This window comes from Phodopus roborovskii, unplaced genomic scaffold (genome assembly GCF_943737965.1).
Source record: "Phodopus roborovskii unplaced genomic scaffold, PHOROB, whole genome shotgun sequence".
In the NCBI taxonomy this organism is placed as follows: domain Eukaryota; kingdom Metazoa; phylum Chordata; class Mammalia; order Rodentia; family Cricetidae; genus Phodopus; species Phodopus roborovskii.
In genome coordinates, this window is record NW_026126418.1 from 44,396,433 (window position 1) to 44,424,331 (window position 27,899).

The 27,899-nt window shown below is 43.0% G+C and overlaps 1 protein-coding gene across 3 annotated transcripts in view; it reads right to left on the reverse strand.

Annotated features, from left to right (window-relative positions):
* Positions 1–27,899, reverse strand: part of Tanc1 (tetratricopeptide repeat, ankyrin repeat and coiled-coil containing 1) — a 181,822-nt gene that overhangs the window by 96,592 nt on the left and 57,331 nt on the right. For all 3 annotated transcript variants that reach the window (XM_051184637.1, XM_051184636.1, XM_051184635.1), the window contains exon 3: positions 10,713–10,907. In XM_051184637.1, the coding sequence (XP_051040594.1) occupies positions 10,713–10,907 (195 nt within the window). The remainder of the gene's footprint in view (positions 1–10,712; positions 10,908–27,899) is intronic.

Here is a 27,899-nt window from a genome sequence, read left to right on the forward strand (position 1 = left end):
GGATATACTTTAGTGGCAGAGTGTCTGCTAGGTGTGCATAAGTCAGCACTGGGGTGGGGCAGGATGGGCTGGGGCGGGGCAGGGTGAGGGTGAATATACCACGCTGTGTCTACACTAAGCCCTGGTGACCTGCCATTAGGAAATAGACTTTGGGAAGATAATTAAATATATAGGTGGCCCTAGCAGGGGATGGGGAGGTGGGGTAGCAGTGCATACCTTTGATGCCAGCACTCAGGAGGCAGAGGAAGGCGGATCTCTCTGAGTTTGAGGCCAGCCTGGTCTACAGAGTGAGTTCCAGGACAGCCAGGGCTACACAGAGAAACCCTGTCTGAAAAACAAACAAAAACCACAGACAGACAGACAGACAGACAGACAGACAGACAGACAGACACACACACACACACACACACACACACACACACACCCCAATAATAACAAAAAGTAGGTAGGCTTGTGAGGCTCGACAATACCCCATGACAATATTAGGTTTCCTTATATGACAAGGACAAGAGACTAGAGCTGGCTTTGCCATAGTCATGTGAGGAGACCATGAGAAAGAAGGCACGTTCTTCCCCACAGTCCATTTCCTTTTTTTAAAACAAAAAGAATCATCATCCTGTGTAACCTTCGCTTCCCAATTCCTGGCTTTGCACATCTCTGGCTACTCTGCCTTCAACACGGCCAGCCATTCCTACCCCCTACCAACATTCACATTTCAAAACAATTTTGAGGATTCGAGCCGGAGCGCCAGCCCCCTCTTTCTAGTCCTACCTCACGCTAACATTCATTAACATTGGAGATTGATGGAACCGCTTCCACCGGCCTCTGTGAGTTCCGGGTTTCTCTGTGAATCAGCAATAATCAAAAAGATCCCCACTGTCCCCACCCCCACCAATTTCCTTTGAGGCAAAAACCTTCATTTCTGAACATGGCTCTGGGCTTGTTCCAGCCGCCATCTGACACAACCACAGGGTGCAGCTGACACTGCTGTAAGTGTGACCGGCTCAAATCTCCAGCTGTCATTAATAGCAGGAAACAGGCAGCCAAACCTTGAAAAGCCTAAGAAAATGAGTGTGACCAGGGCATGGAAACACAAGGCTGCCAACAGACCCACACTCACTTTGCTCACAGCGTATGAGCAACCCAGCCTGAAGGGGAGGCTGGATCTTAACTATAAAGCTATGTTCAAAGCTTTATGGGTGCAAGGTACCACTATTTCTCAAATGCTTCTGTGTCTGTTAGTATTTCCAACCAATCACAAGTAGCTGGTAAATGCAGAATATCAAAAGTCTCATGCCTGGGTCCCATCACCAGCATTAAGACAGTGACTGGATCCTCTTTTCGGGATTCCTGGGAGAACAAACAAGAACCAATCCATGCATTCACTATCAAGGCAGAGAAATGTAATGGAAAGCTTGGCAGAGAAGGAAATGAGGAGTGTGGTACTTGTTGGTTCAGGGGCTACTCCTCTCACAGTGGAAAGGGAAGATGGAAGGGAAGCTGTACCTGAAGTCCGCTGAGATAACCTGACCTAGGGCACAAAAAAAGAGAACGAGCAAAACGAGGAGAGTAGCATGGGCTGGACTGACAACGCAATGGCGGTCAGACAAAGGCCAATCAAGGAGGGAAGATCAGTCTTTTCAATGAACAGTTCAGGGACCAGCAGTGTCCATGAGTGCAATGATGAATTCAGTTCATGCGTCTCATTATACACAGGTTAACCCAACATGGACCATAGATCTGAATATGAGGAAGTGAAAATGATGGAAATCTTAGCAGAAAGGCAACATGATAGCAGATTAGGTAATGGTCATATGACATCAAAAGGACAGGCAGGGACAAATAAAAAGGCAGACAATAGAAATCCCTTTCTGTCTGAAACAAAACTATCATTTTAGTGAAAAGGAAATCACAGGATTGGAGGACGTTTGCAAATAATACAGTTGATAATTTACATTCAAACTATTTAAAATGCGGTAAAATTCAAGACACTAGTTTATTTGTACTAGGACAATTAATCAGGAAGAACAACAGGGTTAGAGAGGCTGCTAGGGATAGCGGAAGTCCACTGGCAGGAGCATCAAGTGGTACAGTCCTTGTAGGGAGTAGGTTAGCAATACAGCAAAGCATTACACAGAGCTACAGTTAAGACCCACTGGTGCTAATACTACATATATGGGCAAGAACATACAGAAACAGATGTGTGCATCAAAGGTAAAATACAAAAATGGGGCAGCATTCATAATAGCCCAATATGAAAACAGCCAACTGTCCACAATGGATAACCAAAATGTGGTAAGTAGACACTGTGAGATTTGATTTGGTAACAAAACTGAATGATGTCAATTCACACTACAAAGCATGTTCCAAAAACAACAACAAAATCACTCACCAAAGATCACAGCTTGCTATGATCCTAACTATACAGAGTGCCCACAACAGGTACTCTATAGAGGCAGAAAATGGAGTTGTAGTTGCTCAGGGTTGAGGAGAGGGGAATGAAGGATGGGGAAGAATGTAGAATGATTAGTAATGGATGTAAGTTTGTTTGGGTTTTCTTTGCTAGGTGAGGTTTTTTTTTTTTTTTTTAAGTTCTAAAATTAGACTTTGGCAATGGTTGCAATCAGGTGTAAATGTCTTTTAAAAACTGCACTGGAAACTTTAAATAGCTGAATTATGTGGTATGCAATTATATTTCAATCTGTTTTCAAAAAGAAAACACAACCGGCTAAATTACAATGGAAAAATGTATCAATTTAACTTTAGAAAATTAGAAACTTCTGTGAGCCATAAAACACTATAACCTAATTAAGTGGAAAATGGATCAATGAGGTTTTTTTCATAACATTCATGACTGACAGCTCAAAACAAACAGTAAAACTGTGACCATCCCTAAGAAGCACACAGTGACAAAACACTTAGGAAGGACCAACCACATCCTCGATGTTAACCAAGTATGCCTCAACCCAATCATTCTACTCCCACAGCCTAGCCAATGGAAAGAGCCTCACATTCCTTAAGCTGGTAGACAGGAATGTCCTCTCACTGTTCTTCATCTAACCCCTTACTTGTTCAGTGTTAGCAAAAACAGGTGAATGTGTGACTGTTGTTTTGTGTGCCATAGAAGAGAGGGAGGGAACTGGGTGTGGTGGTGCATGGCTGCAATCCCATAGAACAGCTGAGGCAAGTCTGGGAGTGGGAGGCCATCCTGGGCTCCATAGGAGACTCTGACAAAAGCTAACAGACAAAGACAAAAGGCAACTGTCAGTTAGGAGGGACAGAAGGACTAGACATCTAGCACATCCCCCTCTTCCTCTCCCTCACACACTTACTTTTTAAGGTCCCAGTGTTGCCCAGACTGGCCTTAAGCAATCCCCGTCTCAACCCCCTAAGCAGCTGAGACCACGGATGTGCCTAGCAATTTCATATACTTTTGTGTATGGATAATTCTTTGTGTATATAATATGTATGTATGTATGTATGTATGTATGTATGTATGTATATGCACATACATATGTGCATATACATACATACACGCACATGCACACATTAGTCTGGAAGCTAAAGAAACTCAACTCAAGCCATTCCTCATATGCCTTAAATACTAAGCTCTAGCAGAAGACTGGAACACTGCTGTGCTGATATTTTTTTTGGATACTCCTGGAGCAATTTCTGGGTGTGACCAAATGACATGTGGGTGAGCTAGGACTCATGACCAGAAAAATAAGTGGACTCCAGTCTCTCAAATTCAAAGTGGAACAAACCCTGAAGCACTGTGTGTGTGTGTGTGTGTGTGTGTGTGTGTGTGTGTGTGTGTGTGTTTGCCTACTCCTTGGAGAAAGTTGTCATACAACTTCCAGGAGAAAACAAAGACCGTTGCAGTCACCACAGCAAGAAACATACCCTAGCTAAAGGCTGGTCTTAGGCACTCAAAGGAATGCAGGGGGTAGAAGTAACTACCACTACAAGGGGAAGAAGGACTGTGCGTTCCCTGCCTTATTCTCCACCCCAGAAGCAGGCTCACATATCCAATGCACCACCCTCAGCCTGTGCTCTCCTCCATGCATGAAACCAGAACATATACTCTCATTTGTAGCTCATATAGCAGAAGGGTACTAGTGACAGATCAATAACTTGCACAAATTTCAGGCATGTTCCATTAATGACTGTGGGATCTTTGCTTCCTTTTCTTCAAAGAATTCAGAGCCAGAAGCTGTTCTAAGAGCCCTCCCAACTCTAACAGTCTTAGAAGCCTCCATAATCTGTGTGAGCCCCTCCAAGCATCAAAGGAAGCAAGCAGTTATAGATGCAACTGGACGCCAGCTGAATGTTTTCCTAAACATGAACTTGATCTGATTCAGCTGTGATATTGCCCCCAACACTGTACCCTGGGAAGAAAGGAAATGGAAATATCTAAGAAGCCCAGACAGATGGGAAGTTCAAAAGAGGAGGGTCATGGAGAGACCCTGCATCTCTTTAAAGGTCTCACTCAGCAGGCACAACCAGATCTTATAGAATGCCTACAAGCACCAACCATTTAAATGTTTTCCAGAAGATGCTAACTTCAAAAACAGCTCTCGGTGAACTCTGAAGGGAGTATCAAATCAGTACTACTTTGGAAAGCAACTGGCCAGTCAATGTGCAGCAAGAGTCCTCTCACCAATGCAGGCCATTTCAGTGAGTAAATCCACTCTGGGAAGCTACTACCCTGAGGAGATGGCAGGTATGAATAAAATTTACCAGAAAAAAAGAATCAGGAGTTCTGGAGATGAGCCCCACATCAATATGAATGACTTATGCTAAACAATATGCTTATAGGTAGGGTTGTATGTAGCTCAGGCTGCCCTTGAAATCTGACTCTGCTGCCTCTACCTCATAAGCCCTGGGCTTACAGACATTGGCAAGATGGGAAATGATATACACTGTGATACATATAACATCACAGCCAAAATATTCACACCAGAAATTACTAGCAAAAAAAAAAAAGAAGAAGAAGAAAGAAAGAAAACATTTTAGGTTGTGCTACAAGGTTTGTTTTGTATGCAATTCTTTTCTCTCACTCATCCATGCCCTGGAATTACAGGCATGACCCACCATACATGGCTACCAGTTCTTTGAATGAAAAACAATATAGACATTTAAGTGGAAACTAGTTTTGAAATCAGTTATAGAATATTGAAACAGCTGACAATAAATATCAAGTTCTTAAAGAAAACTAGAAATACAAAGGAAACTAGAAATACCTTACAATAAAGCAGGAAAAAACAGGGAAGAATTACACCATGTGGGTCTCAGGTATACCTGGGGTAGGTTTGGGGAAGGCTGGGAAGATGGACCAATCAGTGATGTTGCTATGCAAGTGTGAGGACGTGACTTTGAGTCCCAGCACCCATATAAAAAAGCTAAGCATGACCATATGTGCCTGTAATCCCAATGTTGGGGAGGCAGAGAAAGGAGAATCTTTGGGGCTTACTGATGGCCAAGCCTATCTTAGATGGATGGGGAAGCTGTGGGTACAGTGAGAGAATCTGTTTCAAAATGGAAGGAAGGTGGGGGGGCAATCAGGTGTGGTGGGAGCATATCTTCAATCCCAGCAGCCAGGATGCAGAGGCAAGTGGATCTCCGAAGTTTGAGTCTAGTCTGATCTACAATCTACATAGAAAGTTCCAGGCCAGCCAGAGACACAGAGACACATAGGGAGATCCCATCTCAAAAATAAAATAGGTGGAAAACACACACGCACACACACACGCACCAAAAAAAAAAAAAAAAAATCCACGATGCCAGTAATTCTCTCTCAAGATTGAGATTTCCAAATTAAGAAGCACTCTTGAAGGATAGGGTAGAGAAGCCTTGGCAGACATTAACTCAGAGTTCCAATTCACAGCCTTCCAGGGTTTTCTCTACCAGACAGCAAGTGGAGTTTGCACAATCACCACAACAGCTATGTCAAAAGCTACGCCAGAGCTGGAGATAGCCAGTGCTCTCCAGTGTCCCCTCCCCAGCCAAAAGTACAAGGGGGACAGTGCAGCGCAGGGATCCTAATCCCAGATTGCCAGGGTTTAGAGTATGTGGGCAGAGGTGCTGAGACATGGGAAGGTGATAGAGTCTTGCATTATAGCCTTGGCTGGAACTGTTATTATGTAGATCAAGCTGGCCTTGAATGTCTGTGCCAGTGTTCTTTCTCTGCCTCCCATGTGTGGTGGTTAACACACAACCTGGGTTTAATGATATTATCCCTGCCCACAGTGCCCAGGGTCTAGGTAGCCTAGTATTAACCCACATTTTCCTAAATGTAAGTTATGCTGTTCAAAGTCCCTAATTACAGACACAGCAATTGACTCATGACAGAATAGCAGTTCCAGTCTCTGACGGGTTTTTTTCTTTGTTTTTTTAAGGTGTATATTCCAGTAAGGGCAAAGCACTGTCCTTTCCATGGAGGAAGTGTTCCAAAGTTTTCAACCCACCACCAAGTTGCTGGCTGGTCACCCTGGAGAATGGTGCCAAATCTGGGGCTCACCGTTGGTCTCTGCTGTTTATAGAGCTATCACTCAGTGGCAGCTGTAGTCAGGTCAGCCTTATTGAGTGGAAGTACAGGTTGTCAAGTCCATGCATGACTTTAATCTCTAGCACATGGCCTCTCTGTTCATGGGCCCACTGGACAAGGAGAGATGGCCAGGGAAAGGGGCTGACTATCCACAGAACAGTCAGCCCATCTACTTGATTACTGAACTCCTACTCTACTAAGGTTACCTTTTGATGAGCATTTTTATGGGACACAAGTATCCCTTTGCCCACTCAAAGAGATCTAGCCACAGACTTTTTCCTTGTCTTAAGTTACTTTCCAACTGCTGTGACAAAAACATTGCGACTAAGTCAACTTACAAATGAAATTGTTTAAAATTTGGGACTCAGAATTACAAACGGTTAGAACCACAATGGCAGGGAGCATGGTAGGAGATGGGCTCTGGAGAAGTAGCTGAGAAGTTCACACACTTAACAACAAATAGGAAGCAGAGAAAGCTGTTGATACCTCAAAGTTCACCCTCGGTGACACACCTCCTCCAACAAGGCCACACTTCCTAATTCCTAATCCTTTCCACACAGTTACATCAAATATATGAGCCTATTGGGGCCATTCTCATTCAAACCACCATATTCCTCAAATGTCTTTCTCACCAACTTTCCAATCGTGCTCTTTCCAAGTTCTTGACCATCCAGCCAATACATTAGCTACAGCCTACAAGTCAGTAAGGGACTGTGCATCTGGCCATTCCTTCTGCCAAGCAAAACCTACAACCATGTGTACTGCCTGCCTGAAGTTTGATTAGCATCAAGTTGTGAAGTGTTTCTATACAGCAAGTAAACCAGTTTGGAGACTTAGGGGAGCTTCTGAGGGTTTTGTTTGTAGAGAAAAGATCTTGCTATGTATAGCCAGGTTGGCCACAGACTCTTGATTCCAAGGTTTGGTGTCTTTCAAGAGCAACTTCATAATCATAACAAAAGTCAGCAAGGTGATTTGAATGACAGTCAGGGGAACACAGGCCACAGGGAAGGAAAGATAGGTACCTGAGGACTGGATGGTTCATTATCTTCTGAGAATTACAGATGTACTGTATTTACTGTATCCTTAGTAGCAATAGTGCTAGTTTTAAAATAGATGGGTATTTTTAAAGCCAGTGCATGTTCATTGCCATATGTCAACCTTTTTAAAAAATTGAAGAAGGAAAAAAAAAAAAAAACAGGCAGGTAAGATATTAGCACTTTGGATACTTTTCCAATAATATGGTCTAAGCAGAAATGCATTAGGAACTATGAAAATGTTATTTCATGTCTTGTGAGTCTCTGCCATTCCTAAGCAGCCTTTCATTTTTTTTAAGCTAATGATGCAAGTCAGCACTGTGAGACACTAATTCAGCACATGGGTTTAGGCGGTGCACAAGAGCTGTTCTGCTAGCCTGGATCTGCTTAGTTGAACAAAAACATCTAAAATGGAAGGCATTTTCTTGAACCCATTAAAATATCAAACATTCAGGAGGACGTCTACATCTTTCTGTCCATAAAACCCAACCAGAGAACTCAGAGATAAATTTCATTTTTATAACTGGGATGTTTCTTCAAAGCCAAAACTATCTGATATTGGCCCAGGAATGTGGGACAAAGTGTTCAGGGCTTCTCTGCCCGTATGAGAAGAGAGTCCTCTTGAAACTCTTCAGGGTAGTTATGTCACCCAGGCTTGCCTGCCAATGCTGCAGGAAGTCCCTGACAGACACTGACATTGCCATCAGTAATAAAATTATGTCTGAAATGTAGTATTCCCTAGAGTCTCAGGTGATGCTCAGCCCTGGAGCAAAAGCAATAGCAATTCGTCATCTGAGCAACTGCATGGTAGAAAGGAACTGTTTCGCCATGTCAAAGCTCTGTGCTTGGCATTCCCTTCAACTGTGGTTCTTCAGTAAGAAACAGACCCTCAATTATCCCTGTTCTACATAGGTTCGGCTCACTTGACTAAGACATTTTGTTTGCCCTAAAGCACCAACTATGTTACATGCACACTATAAAAGAAAAAGCGTTATTCTGTGATGCTTGTGGAAGTGTAGGGAGGCACACTAAATTCAGGAGTGGGTGTTGGACCACCTGCAGAAGAATTTTTTCATTTTTTCAGTAAAAGAAAGATAAGGCTCAGCTCTGAAAGTTGCACAGTCAAATTGGAATGCATAACCAAAGTACAGGGTGAAGGGCAGAGGGTGGAAAATTGCAAAGAGGAAACATCAGGAATAAGGAGGGGAATTCTGGCTTAATTGATCTAACAGGGTTCTTGCTGAAGTTAGGCCAGGATGATCGGGTATCACCTGGGGATGGACAAAGGCAGAGGAGAACAAGATCAGAGCTGGGCGTGGGGAGAGGGCTACCCTGTTAAACTGACAGAACAGGTTTCTTGGCTAAATCTGGATTTTAAGGTTCATGAGTCTGACAGTTAAGGTTTTATTGATGAACACACTAACCTTGAGTGAAAAGACAGGAGCTGTGTTTTTAAAAAAGAGGTACAGTTGGAGCAGTCATTCCAACCAGGGCAACCTAGCAAAAGAGACCCTGTGGGAAACACGATTTGAAGTAGAAAAGACATCTGACACAGAGATACAGCAGTTAGGCCAGCAAAGGACATTCCAGGAATTTCCCTAAGTACTGATAAACAGGTCAAATTCCTTGGCACAGGAAATCACTTCATACCAAAAACCATTCCCAAGTTCCAGCCAATGATGAACTGTAAACAATGCTCTCCAAAAATAAGAACGTTCTGGAGCAGTGAATGGTTCTGAACACTCACCAAATTCATACCACCATTTCTAACATATAATACCCCAGGGTTTTCCCTCTTACAGTTTACCATACAAAAATCTCAAACATCGACTAAACCACTCACAAATAATGCATATGCCACTGCAAGTCACACAAATATTTAGGAAACCAGAAACTAATTAATTTCATAGCCCCAGGGCACAATCTAGATGAACTCTGAATATGTTCCCATGTAATTGAGAAGAATTTTCATTGGCACATGATCAATGGGAACCCAAATTACCCCGGCTTTTGTAAGCAAATATTCAGCCAATTTAAAAGAATATCAAAGAACTGTGAGGACCCCAGGGTGAGCATAGGAGGGGTTTTCCTCACATCTGAACCCCAGCCTCTTACGGCCAACTACTACTTATTTTTCTTCTCAGTATCAGCAAGTGTATGAAGTTGGCAATGAGGAAAGGGGTCAAGATGCCTCATACAAGTAAGGGCCCCTAAGCCACGGCCCCTGTCCTGTTATAAGTCTGACTCTTCACCAGAAATTAAACTTCACAGCTGAACCAATGCTGGATGATGTCAGCAGGAACAGATTCAATACACAAGGCTTGGTAGTAATGAACAGACTGTGGTCGTGACACCTGCCTTCATCCCTAACTTTAGGAGTGTCTTGTAAGAGATGGTGTTCCTCGAATCACCAGAGAGAAACTGACAAAGCCAATGGTGAACATGAGTTCTTATATCAAGATCTTGAATCTTTATGGACAGTTTATCATTATATATGGAGGTGGAACTACACAGAACTACATAACCACCGCACCTTCCCAACCTCCCCCCAACCCCTGACAGCAGAACTTAGTACCTACTGCTCTTGCAAAGAACCTGAGTACAATTCCCAGCACCCATGTCAGGTGGCTCACAACCATCTACAACTCCAGCCCCAAGAGATCCAACAACTTGTGGCCTGAGGGCATCCAAACTCCCATGTGCATGCACACACAAAGACACAACTAAAAATAAATCTTTTTTTTTAAAGTCCCTTCTAAAAGTTATCTGAACATTGAAAAAAATTCTCCTAAAAGATTTTTGTTTGTTTGTTTTTGTCTGGTTTTTCAAGACAGGGTTTCTCGGCTTTGGAGCCTGTCCTGGAACTCTCTCTCTGCAGACCAGGCTAGCTTCAAACTCATAGAGTGTTGGGATTAAAGGCGTGCGCCATCAACGCCTGGCCAAGATGTATTTTTTTAAGGCGACGTCTCACTATGTTACCCAAGCTGGCCTGGAATTCCTGGGCTAAGCAATTCTATCCCAGCTAGCTAAGTGCTGGGATTATAAACCACTAATCTTACTTACTTTTAATGTATATATTAAATAACCAATATAGCTTATGTAGATGCTGGGATTTTTTTTTTTTTCTTTACCTGGGGATTTTTTGTTCGATCTTGATTGTGTCAGGTGAGACTGTCGAGGCAGCAAAGGCGATGAAGGAAGAGACATGGAAACCCCTTTGGCCAAGCTCACACGGTAGCTGTCTTCCGCTGTAGGGAGACTGCTCACAGGAGAATCACCACTGTGACCGGAGGACAAGGTGGGCGTCTCTGAACCAAAGTCACTGCCTAGAGTAGAAAAATGACATCTAGGTTACACCATCCATGACAAGTTGATGAGACTTTAAAGAGCTATGCTCTTAGAATATAATTCCCATGTACCGGAATACCAAATTTCTTTTAAATTGTTTCCCTTACTTATCACTCTTGAAATCCACTGCCTACAGGAGAAACTCCTGGAAGCATCAATGAACTCAGCCAGGAGACCCTTTCTTTTCCACAGAAAGTCATGATCCACAAGACATTCTGATTTCAGGTGCAGTTACAAGTAGGGCGTCACTGGACTTCTGTGGCTATCAGTGGAGCAGTGTCTGAAGCCAGGAGCTCTCTGAACTGAAATCCTGCAGTCTGCTCCTCCAATATGAGGCTGCCAATGGAGTACCCGGCTGCTCCCACAGTACCCCCTGGAACCACTTCTCTGTTCTGATCCTGTCTACTCTGCCATTCTGAACCCCAGCCAAACCCAAATCATCACAGGGCTCATTTACTGAGCAGGCTCCCTTAGCATCTTAACCACCAAATGAACCTGGAAACAAACTAGCACACCTTTATGAAATAAAACTTTCAAGAGGAAGCAAATCCTCCAGAAATATAGAGGATGCAATTACAGTGTACAAGTGTATGAGGAATACAGATCCCGGTAAGGACGAGCCAAGAAAGAAGAAATGCAGCCAGTGAGCACGTCCTCGTATGATATACTCCAATCCTCCCAGGCTCTGCCACCCCACCCCCAGGCACGTTCTCTCAGTACAGACCAAGAAGCAACTGAGGTCTGCAAAGAAACCCGAGTCATTACCCCACAGATTACAAACCTTCTTCAAAGTGCTAAATTATAGACAGTAGAAATCGGAGGAGACATGTAAGGTTTCCATAAGCAGAGTCAGTCTGTCTGACAAATGCTTCCTAACCAGTCCTTGTCATGACTTCCTGCTAAAAAAGAAAAGGCAAGCACTACACTTGAAGGAGAGGGGAAATAAAAACCATGAGCTGCACAGCCAGGCAGACGCTCATTTTTTTTCCCACATACACTTATGAGAGAAGCACCTCGAGATTTTTTAGCCAGTGCACGGGGCAGCCAAGGCTACAACCAGAACACTACCTCCCCACAGGCCTGTATGCTTATATAGAGACTCACAAGAGCAGAAGGACAATTACTTTGTCTGTCTCCTAACTGGTTCCATGACCAGTTCCCACTACCATTTGGCTCTGTAAACAAACACAGCGCCTACAAGAACACTCCAATGACCTGATCTACAGGTGTCTGGGCAAGTAACGATAGGAGATGGACAAGAACAAACAAGAAGGCTACACCCCCACAGTGAAGAGGACATGGGGATACCAGGCAGTGTTGATTGCCCATGTGTTTGAAGAGAGCTGTGTGGCCCCATGGGTGTCCATGTATTAATTACCAAGTCACAGATTTGTGCTGTCAATAGCAGTGAAATGGCCTGACAAGCCATAACCAATAGTCTCCCTACCCATGACCTACACATGAAAACCCAGACTTCCAACCCATTAATTTTGAGGGGAACATAAAGAAATGCAGAAAGACATACACCATCACCAGAAACCTTAAAAGTTAAGCTTGTTCCTGAGGAAGGGGTTATTATCTCAGACACAGAATTATTAGGGACTGGAGGGCAGGAGATTTAAAGCATTTCCTAATCACAAATTCTGCCCATAAACTTTGTTTGTATCAAGCAAAGCAAATATTTTCACTAACTGGAAGTCTGGGAGAAACATGCCGCAGCCATGAAGACCCTCAGCCTTGGGAACAGCTGGGCTCCAGCTCTTTGATTTTATGAAGGCTGCAATAAAAATGGGACTTAGAGATGGGGCTTGAGGGAAGGGGACTTCTATTTCAACTTGACTTTGCCATCCCACATCAGTATCTGTCCCAAACATGCTGTTCTGTTTGGTTTTTTAGAAACAATTAAACCTCCATCTTCCTTTTATTAGGAAGGCACGGAGCGGGAAGAACAGCTTTACAGACAAGCAGGAGGCACAAAGCACCAAGTGGGAGATCCAGCCTCTCAGAGCTGGACAGCATCCCGGAGCCTACAGCTTTAACTTTGATGGCTCCAGGCAGCAGGTTCAGGTCAGAGAGAGCTCAGAGCATCCTATGACACCAGAGGCCAAAAGCAGAACTCTGGTACGGGCACACACATCAACGATAAAGTATGTTCCAAGCAACCAGACATCAGAAATCCTGTGTTGTGAGATATTTGTAGACCGTGTGAAGATATATTGCTGTGATCAGTTTAATAAAGAGCTGAACAGCCAATAGCTAGGCAGGAGCTGCAGGTGGGACTTCCAGGCAGAGAGAGGAAGGAGGAGGAAGGTGCAGAAGACATGCCAATGAGACATGGAAGGAGTTGGACATACAAAATGAAAGAAAGATAAAAAGCCACATGGTAAAATGTAGATTAATAAAAGCTGAATAATTTATGTTATTAAGAGCTAGTGAGACAGGCCTAAGGCCACATTTTCATTAATTAATAAGAAGTATCAATGTCATTATTTGCAGGCTTGCTACACCTCTAGTTGGTTCAACATTCCTCAGCAGATGTTTAAGGAGGTTTAAGAACAACTAAAGATGTTTCACTACAACAGCCAGAATGACTAGGACATTTCACTGGGCCTTGAGAAGATGCTGTTTTAACTATAGCCTACTTTATTCCTTACTTCAATTAGGTAATAGGAAGCACATTCCAATCACCCTTCCTGTTGCTGCAGCAGAAAGGCCCAGGCTGAGCAGGACCAAAGCATCCTCTTCAGGGTGTGCAAGTCATGTTAGCAACAACCGGGATTGGCCAGGCTCCCCTCCAACACTGGCAGGTGCTTCCCACATTTCAACACCATAGAGAATCACATCATCCCTGTGCAAGTTCATCCCAGAGAGCTCCTGATCCAATCACACCTCACACAGACAGGAAACTGGAATAGCATTAACTGGGAGGAACAGAGGGAGCTGCTGGATCCTCCTTCCAAACAGCCAGCTCAGACTCTAACACTATTCCACTTATTCAAGAATGCTGGAGGAAATGGAGAGCCCCCCCCCCCCAAGGAAACACATTCGAAATAAGTAAATATGTAAGGGGCAATCACACTTTTTCTGTAAAGGGCCTACTAGAATTGTAGGCTCTCTAAGTTACATACAGTCTGTGATATTTATGTGTGTGCACTCTCTCTTACACACACACACACACCTCTTTTCCTATTTTAAAATCATTGATTTCCCAAATTCTAAAAATAAAAGATCATGAAGGGCATAGGGACAAATGATCATTTATATGGTCTTTTGTGTTTATAATAAATCAAAATTAAGATATATACATGGAAGAAGTATCAGAGTGTACATGCAAAGATAATGGACTTGCCAAAGAGAATAAAGACATCCAGTAAAGCATTGCAAATTGGCAGAAATAGCTTTTGATAATGGTTCTTTAACTTCTCCCCCTACTCATAAAGACTTGGAATGAGGATTTAAATTCGAAATGGAAGAAAAACTGTGAATCTAGGAGATGAATGTTTAAAGGTGGCCATGCAGAATGCTGAAGTCGACAATGTAGATTAGAGTACATGGAGTATGGGATTAGAGGTGGATTTTAAAAGGGAAGACAGGCAGATGAAAGCAAGGCCTATCTGAGAAAGGCTAGAACTGCGAAAGATAGGAGTGAGCTCAGACATTCAGGTAAATAGGTCTACAGAGGCAGGAAATAAGATTTCCATTTGTCATGCACTAAAATGGTTTATCCAGCTCCAGAAAACAGGACCAGGGTGATACATTTAACTAGGGCATTAAATGTATTACGTCATCTTTTGTGGTTCCCGCCTCTGAGCATAGTTTTCTTTTTTTTCTAACATATTTTCCATCATAAGGTTTTATAACCATATAACTCACATATTTACAGAAACCCAGCAAGTTGGAAAAAATGTCCTCTGCAAGACCCAGTGTCATTTCTGAGTCTTGCAGAAGGCTCTCTCTGCAACGGGACATGCATTAAAGCATCTTGTGTCTATGTGACCTCCTGGCATCTAGGCTGAGCTACTGATCATTCAGTGTATATTTTCAAAAAGAAAGGATAAAGGGATCTGTATCAGCAACAGTACCATACCAAAACAGTACCATAGTACCACCCCCTCAAAAAAAAAAAAAAAAAAAAACCAACAACCAGAAACCCATTAACCCTGGGGTCCAAAAAGTACCAGCTAATGAGACAAATGGATCCTTTTGTCTTCAGATATTGCACAAACAACCTTCTAAACAGAGGCCAGCAACTGTCCTCAAACTGCATGCTGTAGAACCACACACCTAAATGCACTTTATCCTGAAACATACAAGTAAACAGACTGGCATTTCCTCAACTGTCCAAGTCTTCCCTTTAACATATGTCACTGTGCAAGAACAACTATGCTTTTAAAATATATGACCTCACAAAAACCTCCAATCTCACACCCTGCAGAAGCATCATATGAAGGAAAGGCTGTCAAGGGTACAAGCAGGTGCCCAGACAGCACTGTCTCCTTATTTCACCTTCATTCATAGCCTCCCTACCAAGCAGTCACTATTCCGTGTTCCCTTCTCAGATGAGGAAACTGAGGAACAGAAGAAAAGACTAAGTAACATGCCCAAGGGCACTAGCAAATGTCAAAAGTGAATTTGGACTCAGGCGCTCAAACGTGGAATCCATCTTCCCAGTGCATTCCCTTTCAGAAGGCTGCCAAGATACACTTTCAGTATTATGTCATTCTGTGTACTTAATAGGGAAAACCCAAAAATAGTGTATGTAGGTCTACACGCAGTCCCAGGCCACCACCAAGAAGCCTGCTCCCTCATCTATTTTCCAGTTCTGTGCTAGCTGCTTAATGAGTTCCAAGCACTCCTGAGCATTGCGCTGGGGAGGTGCCCAAGCCTCATGATCATTAATTTTCTTTCAGTCACACCTTATGCTGCTGTCACACAAACCAAGTGCATCTGAAGCATAGGTGTTTAGTCATCAAGCACCTGAAATAGTTCCCTTTCCTTTCACCCAGTACTGTATGTTCATTAACTCTTGCAACATAATGGCCTGCGGCTTCTGCACCATGAGAATGGGAGTTCTAATCCCACTCCCACCCCAGCCAGACCCAGAGGAAGACTAAAGATGTGGTCACCTGCAACTGACAGCAGTGTGGAAATGTCTGTGGGATACAGGCACAATCCCTTATCCTCTCTCTGTTCCTCAGCAGCACATAGATGTTTACTGACTTTGTGAACCTAACCACCTCTTGGGTTCTGAAACTTTCAAGGCCATGAGTCCCTACATCTATCTATCTGATCAGGGTGTGGGCCCCAACTCCTCTGTTTGTTCGGGGAGGAGGCCTAAACCTGTTCAGGAAGCTGTTTCAATTTCTGCAGCTCAAGCTTTAAAATCCTCCAGAGGGTAATGCAATGCAATGTGTATGTAGCAGGGATTTCTCCTGTCACTAGAACAAGAAGCTGGCCAGGAACTAAGATGGTAGGAAGCCAGAAGTCAAGGCCAACATGGGAAAGGGGAGGGGGAGCAAATGGAGAGAAAGGGAAGGAAAAACTTTAGGAAATGATCATGTACAAAAAGTTTCCTATATTTAAAAATGTATGTTTCATGGGGGTGTATGTGTCTATATTTGTATATGTTATATAATATGTATATACAGCTCTATGTGTGTGATATACATGTAAACACAACTACTATTTATGAACAGAGGCTCTCTAGAAGGACACATGGATTCTGTAGTCGTGCTGCATCTGGAAACAGGAAGTAAATAACTGGAGCATGGGCAGAGGTTAATCCTTGTATATGGCTGACCTCTCTGTGCACGTCTGATGTAAATATTTACATTTACACTCCCGAGGATAGAGCCATGTGTATAGTTGAAGGTCCTTGGGTTAAACTGGCCACCTGCTATGATCTAATTTGGCAAGTGAATGAAATGAAGTTCCATTCCACAGGGTATGTGCTCAAGGACACCTGCATGGTGATTGTCACCCAGAGGTGACCTCCACTGCCCAAAAGGGAAGAAAGCAGAATGCCATCACCAATGGTCATCTTTGCTGCCACTGGCAGGGGGCACAGTCGGTTGATGGAATGGGCTGAGATGGGATCCAGAGGGGTAAAACTGCACCAGGCAAGTAGTTATACATAGCCTCCCTGTTCTAAGGGACAAAAACTCATGTGTGCAGAAACTGAGTCCTCAAATAAAAGATGACTAGAAAAGAGACAGGAGAGCCCAGAAATCTAAAAGAAGACAATGGAGCACACTTTGCTGTTGCTGTTCCACCCTAAGCTTGCCAACACAACACTAGGACCTTACACAACAGGGTCCCCCTAAAAAAATCACCGGTGGTGAGGAGATGATGAACTAAGTACACAGTTTATCAATGGAAGGAGAGCGAGCAGCTTGAAGACTCAGAAAGAAAACTGAGAGCAACACTCAAGGACAGCTGGGCACGCCGGTGGAATACAGAATGGCTGGCCTACACCTTTCACACTGCTTGCTTTCTGATCACTAACCTGCAGCACAGACTGAGATCGACCAACACTTCATATTAATCACTGATAAAGAGCAAAGGCTCAGGACGTTTCCCCAGGGCATACAGGGAAGAGACAGAAAAAGATTACAAATGTGGAAAACAAAAGCTGTTTCTCAGAAGAAACCTAGACACTGAGAAGTCTTTAAAACCAAACCCTGCTCTGATAGGAGGAACATAGACAAAAGCATCCACCAGGCCCTATGCTGCTATCTTTTTTTTTTTTTTGGGGGGGGGGGGGGGGAGTCACAGCCCTAGCTATTGTCATCTGGTAAAAGTAGGTACTGAAAACAGAAAAGACAGTCACAGACCAACATATGTGTTTTTGAATGTGCATGAAACAGGGGATGCTGCAAAGAACCAGGACCCAACCATGCTTGGTCCCTCAGCTGTCTAGAGTGCTATAAAACAAGGTACCACATAGGGGGTGCGTCAGACAACCAAAAGTTAATGTCTCACACTTCCAGACCTAACAGTCTACAATCAAAGTGTGGGATGGGGTCATGTGCTTTCCAGAGTCAAGCTAGCCAAAGCCTATTTCTTTCTAGTTCGCCCCATCTCTGATGTTTCCTGGCTTAAAGACTCATTCTAACCTCTGTCTTCGTCAGTCCACAATGTTCTCTCCATGTTAGACTACTTAACACGGTTTCTGACTCCGTAATTCAGGCTGGCCTAGAACTCACTATGTAGATCATGCTTGGCTCAAACCTCCCAAGCCCTGAGATTACAGGCATGAACATCACACTCAACCCTGGGGATCTACCTATCATGACCTTTCAATTGATCACATCTGTAAACACTATTTCCAAGCTAGGTCATTTCCACAGGCACCATATTAAAAGTTGAGGCTTTGACATATCTTTGCAGGAAACACTATTCAATCATCAAAAGCCAGAAGTCAAAACAACAGCTACATACAGAGGGAGGGGCTGTGAAGATCAAGTCCCATAAAGCTGAAGCAAGTTATCAATTGTACGTCACGTCAATCATAAACATCTGAGATGCTGGCAGACTCAAAACACACATCTATTACTTTGGAAACAAAAAGAAAACATTACTTAAGAGAACCACCTAAATTAATTACAATATGGTGTCTAAAAAATGTGTATTATATAATACCTTCTAGTACTTCAGTCAATTGTCCCTTTCCATCCCCTTTCTCTTTCAGGAAATGTGGCTTTGAACCACATACTTCACCCCATAATGAAAAAGGAACCTCTTACCTTATCTGGGTGGCCTCTTAAAATAATAACTGTCCTGCCAGAACTTGCATTTTACATGAGCAGGACAATGGGCAAAGAACGCCTGCTTTGTCCCCACCAACAGCTCTAAACAAGCAGAGCAGCACAAAGACTGGTTTTGGTGCCAATGAACAAGTTACAAGAAAGAAGGCACAGTTTGCCATATGATCAGCATTTTCTAAAGCATGTGGAATAAACATCTAAGCCAGTATACGTAACATGTTACATGCTGTGTGACAATACACACAACCAAAGCTTTAGGAGGAATACAGTAAGATGTTGGTGGTGTCCCCTCTTCCTTAGCTGTTTCAGTTTAGCATGTATTCTGGTAATGTTTAGGAGATGAATATTTTATAAAATATACTGGATTATCTAGCAGTCAGAAATAGAAAACTATACCCATCTCTTTTTACTTCCTGGGGTTGTCCAGTAAAGCTATCCAATTGGATACTTACCAAGAAGCCTACTTTCCCCCTATCTAGACGCTTCTAATCATAACTACTATGAACTTCAATCCACAGGTTTAGACTTGAGCTAACACACCCAACCCATATATCAAGGTCGTAGGATATTATTCTCTACTGATTGTTCTACAATGATATTCTAAACTGGCTTGTCTCCCCATGAAGTCCAGTCTGGCCTCAAATCCACTCCCACCCTCAACAACTAAGATTAATGTGTATTAACTATAGCCCAGCTGTCTTATTACAATTTCTATCTTCAACTTCCAATCTCAATCAATTAATGCTTTGTTTCCTTAATACTAAATGTCCTTAAACATAATCCAAATTCATTATATATTTTTAAAAACTCACTTTTCCAACCAAACCTTCCTGTGGTTAACATGAGGAATACAAGGAACACAGTACCACACACATCACAAATATGTCATTAGTGTTCTGAAACCAAACAACAAGATAGCCAGGAACCGCCAGCACTCAAAGAGTATCCATCCTTAAGCCATTCCCCCATGTCATTTACATGTTTTAGCGCCATGACTACATACAGCCCAAGCTCACTGACTCCTGAATTCATGTCAAGTGGAAGTAACACAACAGAACTTGTAGCTATGTCTCAATTATAAACGTTATGTCTATTGAGTGTATCTGGACTAATAAAGATGATTGCATTTGCTGACTGCCTGAGTGTGGGTGTGGGTTTGGCAGTCAGAGGACAACTTGCAGGTATTGGTTCTCTCCTTCTGTTATGTGTATTCTGGGAATGGGACTCAGGTCATCAGGCTTGGCAGCAAGTACCTTTACTGTAGCTAAGCCATCTTGCCAGCCCCTAATAAGGATGATTAAGCTAGTAGTCATTCAAGTCCTTATTCAATGTGCCAGACACCTCATTAAATACTTTATATGCATCAATTTATTCACCATAGTCCATTTAAAAGAGATGCTTTAACATCGCACTTGCTCCAGATGAGGACATGCAAAGTTGCCCACAGCTTAGAACCTAGGCTGCCTGACTCCAGTCATGGCTTCCTCAGGTAGCACACTGGCTTGCTGGCCCAACTAGCAGATGCCCTAACTGAAGTGCAAACTGAGAATGGAGAACTAACTACTCGGTGCCTAAGAAATTCTATCACCCACAGATCGTTTAGCAACTCCTGTTTCTCTGAATGATAATCATCAGGAACATTCTGTCACATTGGACATGATGACATTTTGGGGGTGGAAAAATAAGTGGAGGGAAAAAGGCTCTTGGAACAATATCATAACCTGTACACCACCCCCTCACTCACTACTCAGTCCCAAACTCTGCCAGTCCCATCGGCAGAGCTGTGTGCCAGCAGGCCTCACACAAGAGAGGGGCGAAAATAAAGGGAGCTGCTACCTCTCCTATTTCAGTTAAAAGGAAATTTCCCTACAAGGCAAATGGGATCTAAAAACATGGGGGTGGGGGGTATTAAAGTTTGAAGGTAGCAATGTGAAGTCCTCAAAAACAATTTTAAAAACTTCAAGTGTGAAGATCTGAGTTTCCACCACAGAACCCACATTAACAAAAAATGTTATGTGGGTGCCAGGAGGTGGTGGGGTACACTTTTAATCCCAGTACTCGGGAAGCAGAAGCAGGTGGATCTCTGTGAGTTTGAGGCCAGCCTGGTCTACAGAATGAGTTCCAGAACAGGCTCCAAAGCAACACAGAGAAATTCTGTCTCAAAAAACCAAAACCAAACAAACAGAAAAGCTTTGTGGGCATGGTGGTATACGTAAATCCCAGCCAGCACCGAAAAGGCAGAAGCAGGAGATCCCTGCCTGGCTGGCCTGACCTACCCAGTGAGCACCAAGTCAGTGAGAGAATTCAAGGTGTGAGGTACCCACAAAAGAACACCCGAGGCTGGCCTCTGGCCTCCACACAAACGTGCACACATATACACACCTCCAACGCACGCACGCACGCTATCTCACTCAAAACTGCATAACACAACCAACTGCATTCATATTCCAGGAAGACCATATAAATTGACTATGTACTAGGAGCTTTTTAACCAGGCCGTTTTTAGGCCTATAGTGAGGTCTGGGACTAGAGGAGAGAATGAGATGACTTGGCATTTACTAGGTTTTGGATTTTTGTTTTGTTTTTCAAAATTGGGTTTCTTTGTGTGTCCCTGGCTGTCCTAGAACTAGTTCTGTAGACCAGGCTGGCCTTGAACTCACGGAGATCCTCCTGCCTCTACCTCCCAAGTGCTGGGTGTAAAGGCGTGTGCCCCACCACCTCCTGGCTTTACTGGTTTTTTTTTTGTTTGTTTGTTTGTTTTTTTGTTTGGTCTTTTGTATTCTATATACCATGCTATTCTGCCATCTCCCTCCCTCTCTCCCTGCCTGCCTGCCTCCCTGTCTCCCTCCCTCTTCTTCCCACCCTCCCCCCCCTCTCTCTCTCTCACACACACACACACACACACACACACACACACACAGAGAGAGAGGGGGGGGGAGGGAGAGGGAGAGGGAGAGAGAGCTCAGTTTTCAAAACAGCAGTTTCAATGACATGTCTGGTAAAATATCTTAGCAACAACATCAATATTGTCTCACTGCAGCTAACCATATTAACTAACATTCCACTCTAACCATGATTTCTAAAACTTAAAATGGATTGCAAGTTATTTGCTTCATTCATTCTTTGAGTATGTCTCTGGGAAGAGAGTCTTCTAACATCATGCAAACTGGACAGCAAAGTTATATTCACTAGCTATTCCTTTCTGTGTATCTGACTTGTAAGTGTGTGAGTAAGCAAATGTTAACACAGAATCAGCATAAACACAAGAGACAAATGAAATATACTGACAAATCGCTTTGATCAAATCATGTGCCTTGTTGTTTTGTAATAGAATCCTTTAACTTTTGTACTTGTGTATCTGTATTTAAAGTTCATCTGTATAGGATTACATAACGGGGTAATAGACTTCGCAAGTTTCCAAAGCCACGTATGCAACTGTTGCATAGCTAGTTGCGATGTCCCTGCAGTGACACGGAAAGGAATGGTGGCACACCAGCAGCTCTAACCACTCAACCGCCCCACAAAGGTACAAATGTGTGGTTCCCACCCAGTCATTGCCAAGGTGACACCAAGTAGGTCTGGCAGAGGAGAACTGGCCAGATGTAGGACTCAGCTGCCCCCCCAGCTACACTAGAGTCCCTCCCTGTACAGATGAAGGGAGAGAGGGTCTCGTCATGGACTCCAATGTATACACATCTTTGCTGACACAGGGGCTTCTTGTTTGGAGTCCTTGTATCAATGCCCCAGTAAGTATCCCTACCCTCTCCCATCTCTTAGTGAGCACATGTCTTCCCAGAGTGTTTACAGCAATTGTCCCTGCAGCATTCTGCGACAGGCATGACTATGAAGTAGCTCTTTCCTCCCTCTACACCAGATGGAGTGACCAGGGTCGGGGTGGTCACACAGACAAGTGAGTTAATGAAACATGTCCAAGATGCCACTAGTTACCAAAGTCTAAAGGAGAGTGGAAGGAGACAGAGAAGCAAAGTGGCCAGACCAAGATAGTGTTTACCATCAATTACAAGAGTAAATATTCCTAACATGCTTATGTGGCCCAGGCATTGTTATACAGATTTTAACCCATTTATGTATCAAAGGATCAACAATCTAGAGAGAATGCCTGCCCCTTAGTATTGGCAGGGGATTTGTCCCAAAATCCTCAATGGATACTAAAATCTTAGGATGATCAAATCCCTTATGAAAATTCGATAGTATTTGCATGAAACCTACATACATCCTCCTCTATACTTGATTAAATCACTGGCAGATGTTGGACAACACCTAATACAATGGAAGCGCTATGTAAATTGGGGGGGGGGGGTCATGCTGTATTATTTAGGGAATACAAGGCAGAAATCTGCTTGCGGTCAATATTCACATAGGTTTTTTTTTTTTTTTTTTTTTGGTTTTTTTTGTTTGTTTTTTCCTTGCTAATTTCTTTAGTGCAGACCTTAACATTCAACTGGTCAGCTCTGTAGTGTTATTCTCTATTTCACATAAACAAAACTGGAAAGATAGTGAGGGTTCAGCAGCTTAAGCTAGGAAATGAACCCAAGCATCTGGGTCACTACTTCAGGGACAGAGAAACTATTTTGCCTCTGCAACGTAAGAACCATGTCATCTTTGCATAGTTCAGAGTGGCTTTCCTTGGTTTCCTTTCTGTGGATCTAGAATCAAACCCAGGACCCTGAGCATGCCAAGCAGGCACTCTACCACAGTTATCCCCGGCCCCACCCTTACCCTCCATTTATAAAGCATCCACTACATTGGGTAAACACAAGCACTCAACACAGTGTATGAGACTATGAAGTGAAGAATAGCTTTTTCCTAAGGACCTTCTCTAAGGAATTTGCCTCCTGGTCAACTGTGGCTCACTTCCTGGTTTCTTTAATATCTTAAGGGAAAAAATTTCATCCTCCTCCCCCAGCATCTGCTTCTCAAAACCCATGATACAAATTTTAATATCTGCATGAGTATACTCATGATGAGCATTTCTCCGAGGCCATAGATACCACATGGGGTTCCTTTTAAACTCACCTGACGTTGAAATTTGAAAACAAAATTCATTTGCATTTGACTCTCAGATGTTTTGTGGCCCAAATTATCTTTATTTCATAGGCAAGAAAGCTAAAGGTCTAAAGAAATACAGTAACCTGTTCTAAGAAAACTATTAGGTGCCTTCAAACTTGAAACTGAAAGGTCACTTCAGGGGACTTTGGTTTGTTGTTTGCTTACCTGGTTTTGTGTTCCAAGCCAGAGTTTCACTCAGCAGCCCAGACTGGCCTCCAGGTTGCAACCCTTCCCCTTCAGTCTCTTGAGTGCCCGGCTGAAGGCAGCCACAAAAGAGCTCTTAACTCACTTTAATTCAAGACTTTCCTACATCAGAAGGTACCTGCTCTCATGTCGGGAGAGCCCAGCCAGTTGAATGCATGAAAAGGAACCAGCCCTACAGAGGGTCTCATCTTCAGCACCATGGCGCTGTGGGTGTGGATCTAAGCGGTCTAATCACATGAGCATCACACTCGAGCACAAAGCAGGGAAACAGAGTGGTGGATGGCCTCAGAAAGTGAATTAACACTGAATTTACAGAATAGAGATGGAATCCTTCACTTAATCCTATCAACTACAAAGGATGCCTTAGGTAAATCTTTCTAGGCTTTGTAATTCAAAATTAAACATGAGACATGTTTGCCTTGCTTAAGACTTTAGCTGGTGAGCTCTCGACGATTAAACACCCATTAAAATATTAAAACAGCAACTAAACCCAGAGGCAAACAAGCAGGACAAAGAAAAGAATGTTATTATACAACATATACAGTGTCAAACATCAACTTAAATGCTTCTAGAATATTGACTTGATTGCATCCTCATAACCAAGCAGTGAGCACAGAGCATGTAAGTCATTTGTCCAGGTTCATGGAGCTGGTAAGCTACATAGCCACAACACAGTCCCAGGCAGGATAGTTTCAGTGAACATACAAGAAGGGGCCAAATCCGTACCTTCTTTTAAAAATTCATAATTGAAACATTAAAATGCAACCACCAAAAATGAAGTTGTTTAATTACAATGCTGGTAAGGATTTGCTGGTAGAACTATAAACTTAATGTTGTCCTTTTTTGAAGGGTGTTTCAGCAAAATTAAGAAAAGTATAAATTAAAAATATACTTTGTTTAACAACTCTTTTCATAGGAAACATGCCTTTAAATCCCAGCACTTCAGAGGCTGAGGCTGGAGGACCTGTGAAGCCCACAAGTTCAGGATTATTCTGGGCACCAAAGCAAATAGCCTATCTCTTAGAACAAAAAAAAAAAAAAAAAAAAAAAAAAAAAAAGTAAAAGGGAGAAAAAGAAATGCCACACATACAAACCAGGGCCACACTAGGAAAGGAGAAGAGAGTCAATCGAGCCCTCACCAAGGCCAACAGACTAGAGTGAGCTGGGAAACGAAAGGTCACTGAAAAGGTAATGTACCTGAGCAGGAAATATACAGAGGTATCAAATGCAAAGGAATACTAGCTATACACTTTACCTACAAAACCAGCATTATTAAAATCCACAACATCTTAATACTAAGAAGGATCCAGCAAATAGCATGTTCACACATGCCACTTACATATATGACAACCAGTACAGAATTTCTGGAAAATAACTTGCAAAGGACACCAAGAGCTCAAAACAAATACATTTCTTCTAACCCTTGATTGCAGTCTGGGAACCTTCCTCCTCCTACAGTGGCCAACTCATACAAAGGTGCTCATCTTACAGAAGGAGAAAAACAAAGAAACCATGGTATGGTGGCACAGTAAAATATTGGACAGCTTTTGAGAGAGAGAGAGAGAGAGAGAGAGAGAGAGAGAGAGAGAGAGAGAGAGAGAGAGAGAGAGAGAGAGAGAAGAAAACATATATTGTCTTTTGTTCCTTTATCTCTTATTTTCCTAACTGGACATTGCTCCAAAGACCCATATTTATTCTCAATTTTATTATCGGAGAGCCATTTTTTTTTAAATGCTGTCTCATAAGACAAAGCCTCGCTATGTAGCCGACACTGCCCTTGAATTCATAGCCATCCTTCCACCCCAGCCTCCAGAGTACTGGGATTATGACCTTGCGCTTCCACATTTGATTACAAAAGCTCAATAAAATAAACAGTGCCTGCACTCGGAATATATTTTTTAAAATTATCTTAGCCAAGTTGTTTTATTTTTATAATTAAAAAAAGCAAATCAAACAAAAAGTGAGGGCAGGCAGGATGGCAGCACCAGGCCTGACTACCTACCTGAGTTTTTTACAAGACAGGCCCAGGCTGTCCTAGAACTCACTCTGTAGACCAGGCTGGCCTTGAACTCACAGAGATCTGCCTGCCTCTGCCTCCCGAGTGCTGGGATTAAAAGCTTGCACCACCACTGCCCAGCATAAAAGAACTCTTAAGATGTGTTAAAAACTTTCTCCAAAATAACCAGCATACCCTTAATAAAAAACATGTAGAATTGCTGTAGAAATTTCAAAGACACAGTTTTTCTTTAATAGCACAAAAAATAATGGTATATTTTTATCAGTGAATTATGGTGTTACACTTAAGGACAATAGATACTATGACACATTGTGTCCTCTTCAAAACTCTCATGCTGAAGCTGTAACACCCCATGGTGTGGCAGTGTTTAGAGATGAGACTGAGCATCGGGTAGACAATTCAGGCTCAACAGTTAGGTGACTTAAGTGCACAGTCCTTGTCAGTGTATAACACGCCTGAAAGAAGGGACTACAAGATGGTGCTGTCTCTCTCATACATTGCAGGAGCATCTAGAAGGTCGCCTCCCACCAACCAGTAAAAACCCTCACCATAACCTGACAGGCTGGTTTGAAGGTCCCAGACCTTCCCCCTCCAGAACTGAAAACACATGAATCCCTGTTGTTTTAGCCACCCCACCAAAGATGTTTTGTTATGGCAGCTCAAGCAGATAAGGAAATTCACAATCAAAAATCAAAACAATTTTCACATGTGGTACTTGGGAAAATATTTGAGAATAAACTACAGTTATCTAAAAACTGTCCTTCTGGAGGGAGAGCCCAGGCCCTCAGAGAAGACGCAATGACATGTAAACTGCTCAGGGTGGGGAAGGGAAGCCCAAAGACGATCTGCAGCGACTCCCCCCTGTATCTGGAACCCACAGTTTGCACTCAGGCTCCTGACCTTGCTAATCAGCCAGTCCCATGACCTAGGAAAGCTCCACATAACCCCAGCACCAATGTCAGGCTGCTCACATCTGCCTAGAACTCCAGCTCCAAGGGACGTGATGCCTTCTCCTGGGATACACAGGCACACACACAGGAAGAGGCAGAAACACACACACCCACCACTACAAGTGAATCTTTTTTTCAAGCCCCCCCCCCCCCGACCAAGAGCCCACACCACTGCAGCTACCCCGTGTACATTCCCCTCAGAGGTCAAATCATTCCTGTGTCCTCTGTGTGCTGGAACAGGTATCATGTTCAAATGTAACAGCCTGGAGGCTCCCAGGCTACCTTAAAGATGGGCAACTCCTGGCTGAAAACTTAATAGCGAAGAATTAAAATCAGCTATTGAGATACTTGCTTGATTTGTATTCCTAAGACTTCAACCAAAAATGGTAAGTTTTCTCCTAAAAGTTGAACCACCGCAGTCTCCTCTGCAGAAACTGTTGGCCAGTAGAAAGAGGTACATTAAGCTCTCCATATTTTTGTAGAATAGAAATAAAGCCTTGAAATTCTCTCCCCAAAAATGCAAATAGCTCACATGGAAACTAAAATAAGGAGATTTTATGAAATCATAAACTATGCTGATAAGGCTCCTTGCAGGTTTTTGTTTGTTTATTTGTTTGTTTTGTTTTTTAAACAAAAACACCTTTCATGGGGGGGGGATCTGAAATGAAATCCAATTAGGTAAGTAAAAATAAATATTTTAACTGAGTTTCTAATTTATCATTTCCCTATTGAAGTTAATCTTCCTTTTGCATACATCCAGCAGGGGCTCAAGGAAAATGGTAGAGAGTTTTGCATCATCCTTTATAATGAATGGAGCAGGAAGTGTCTGGCCATATTGAGAGGCAGGTTGTGGACGATAGCCTTCGCCTCGCCTTTCCCTCTGAGCACAGGGCTTGCTCAAGTATGCACCACACAGGAAGTTCAGCACGAAGCCATCATGGCCCATATGTGCAAGTGTCCAAC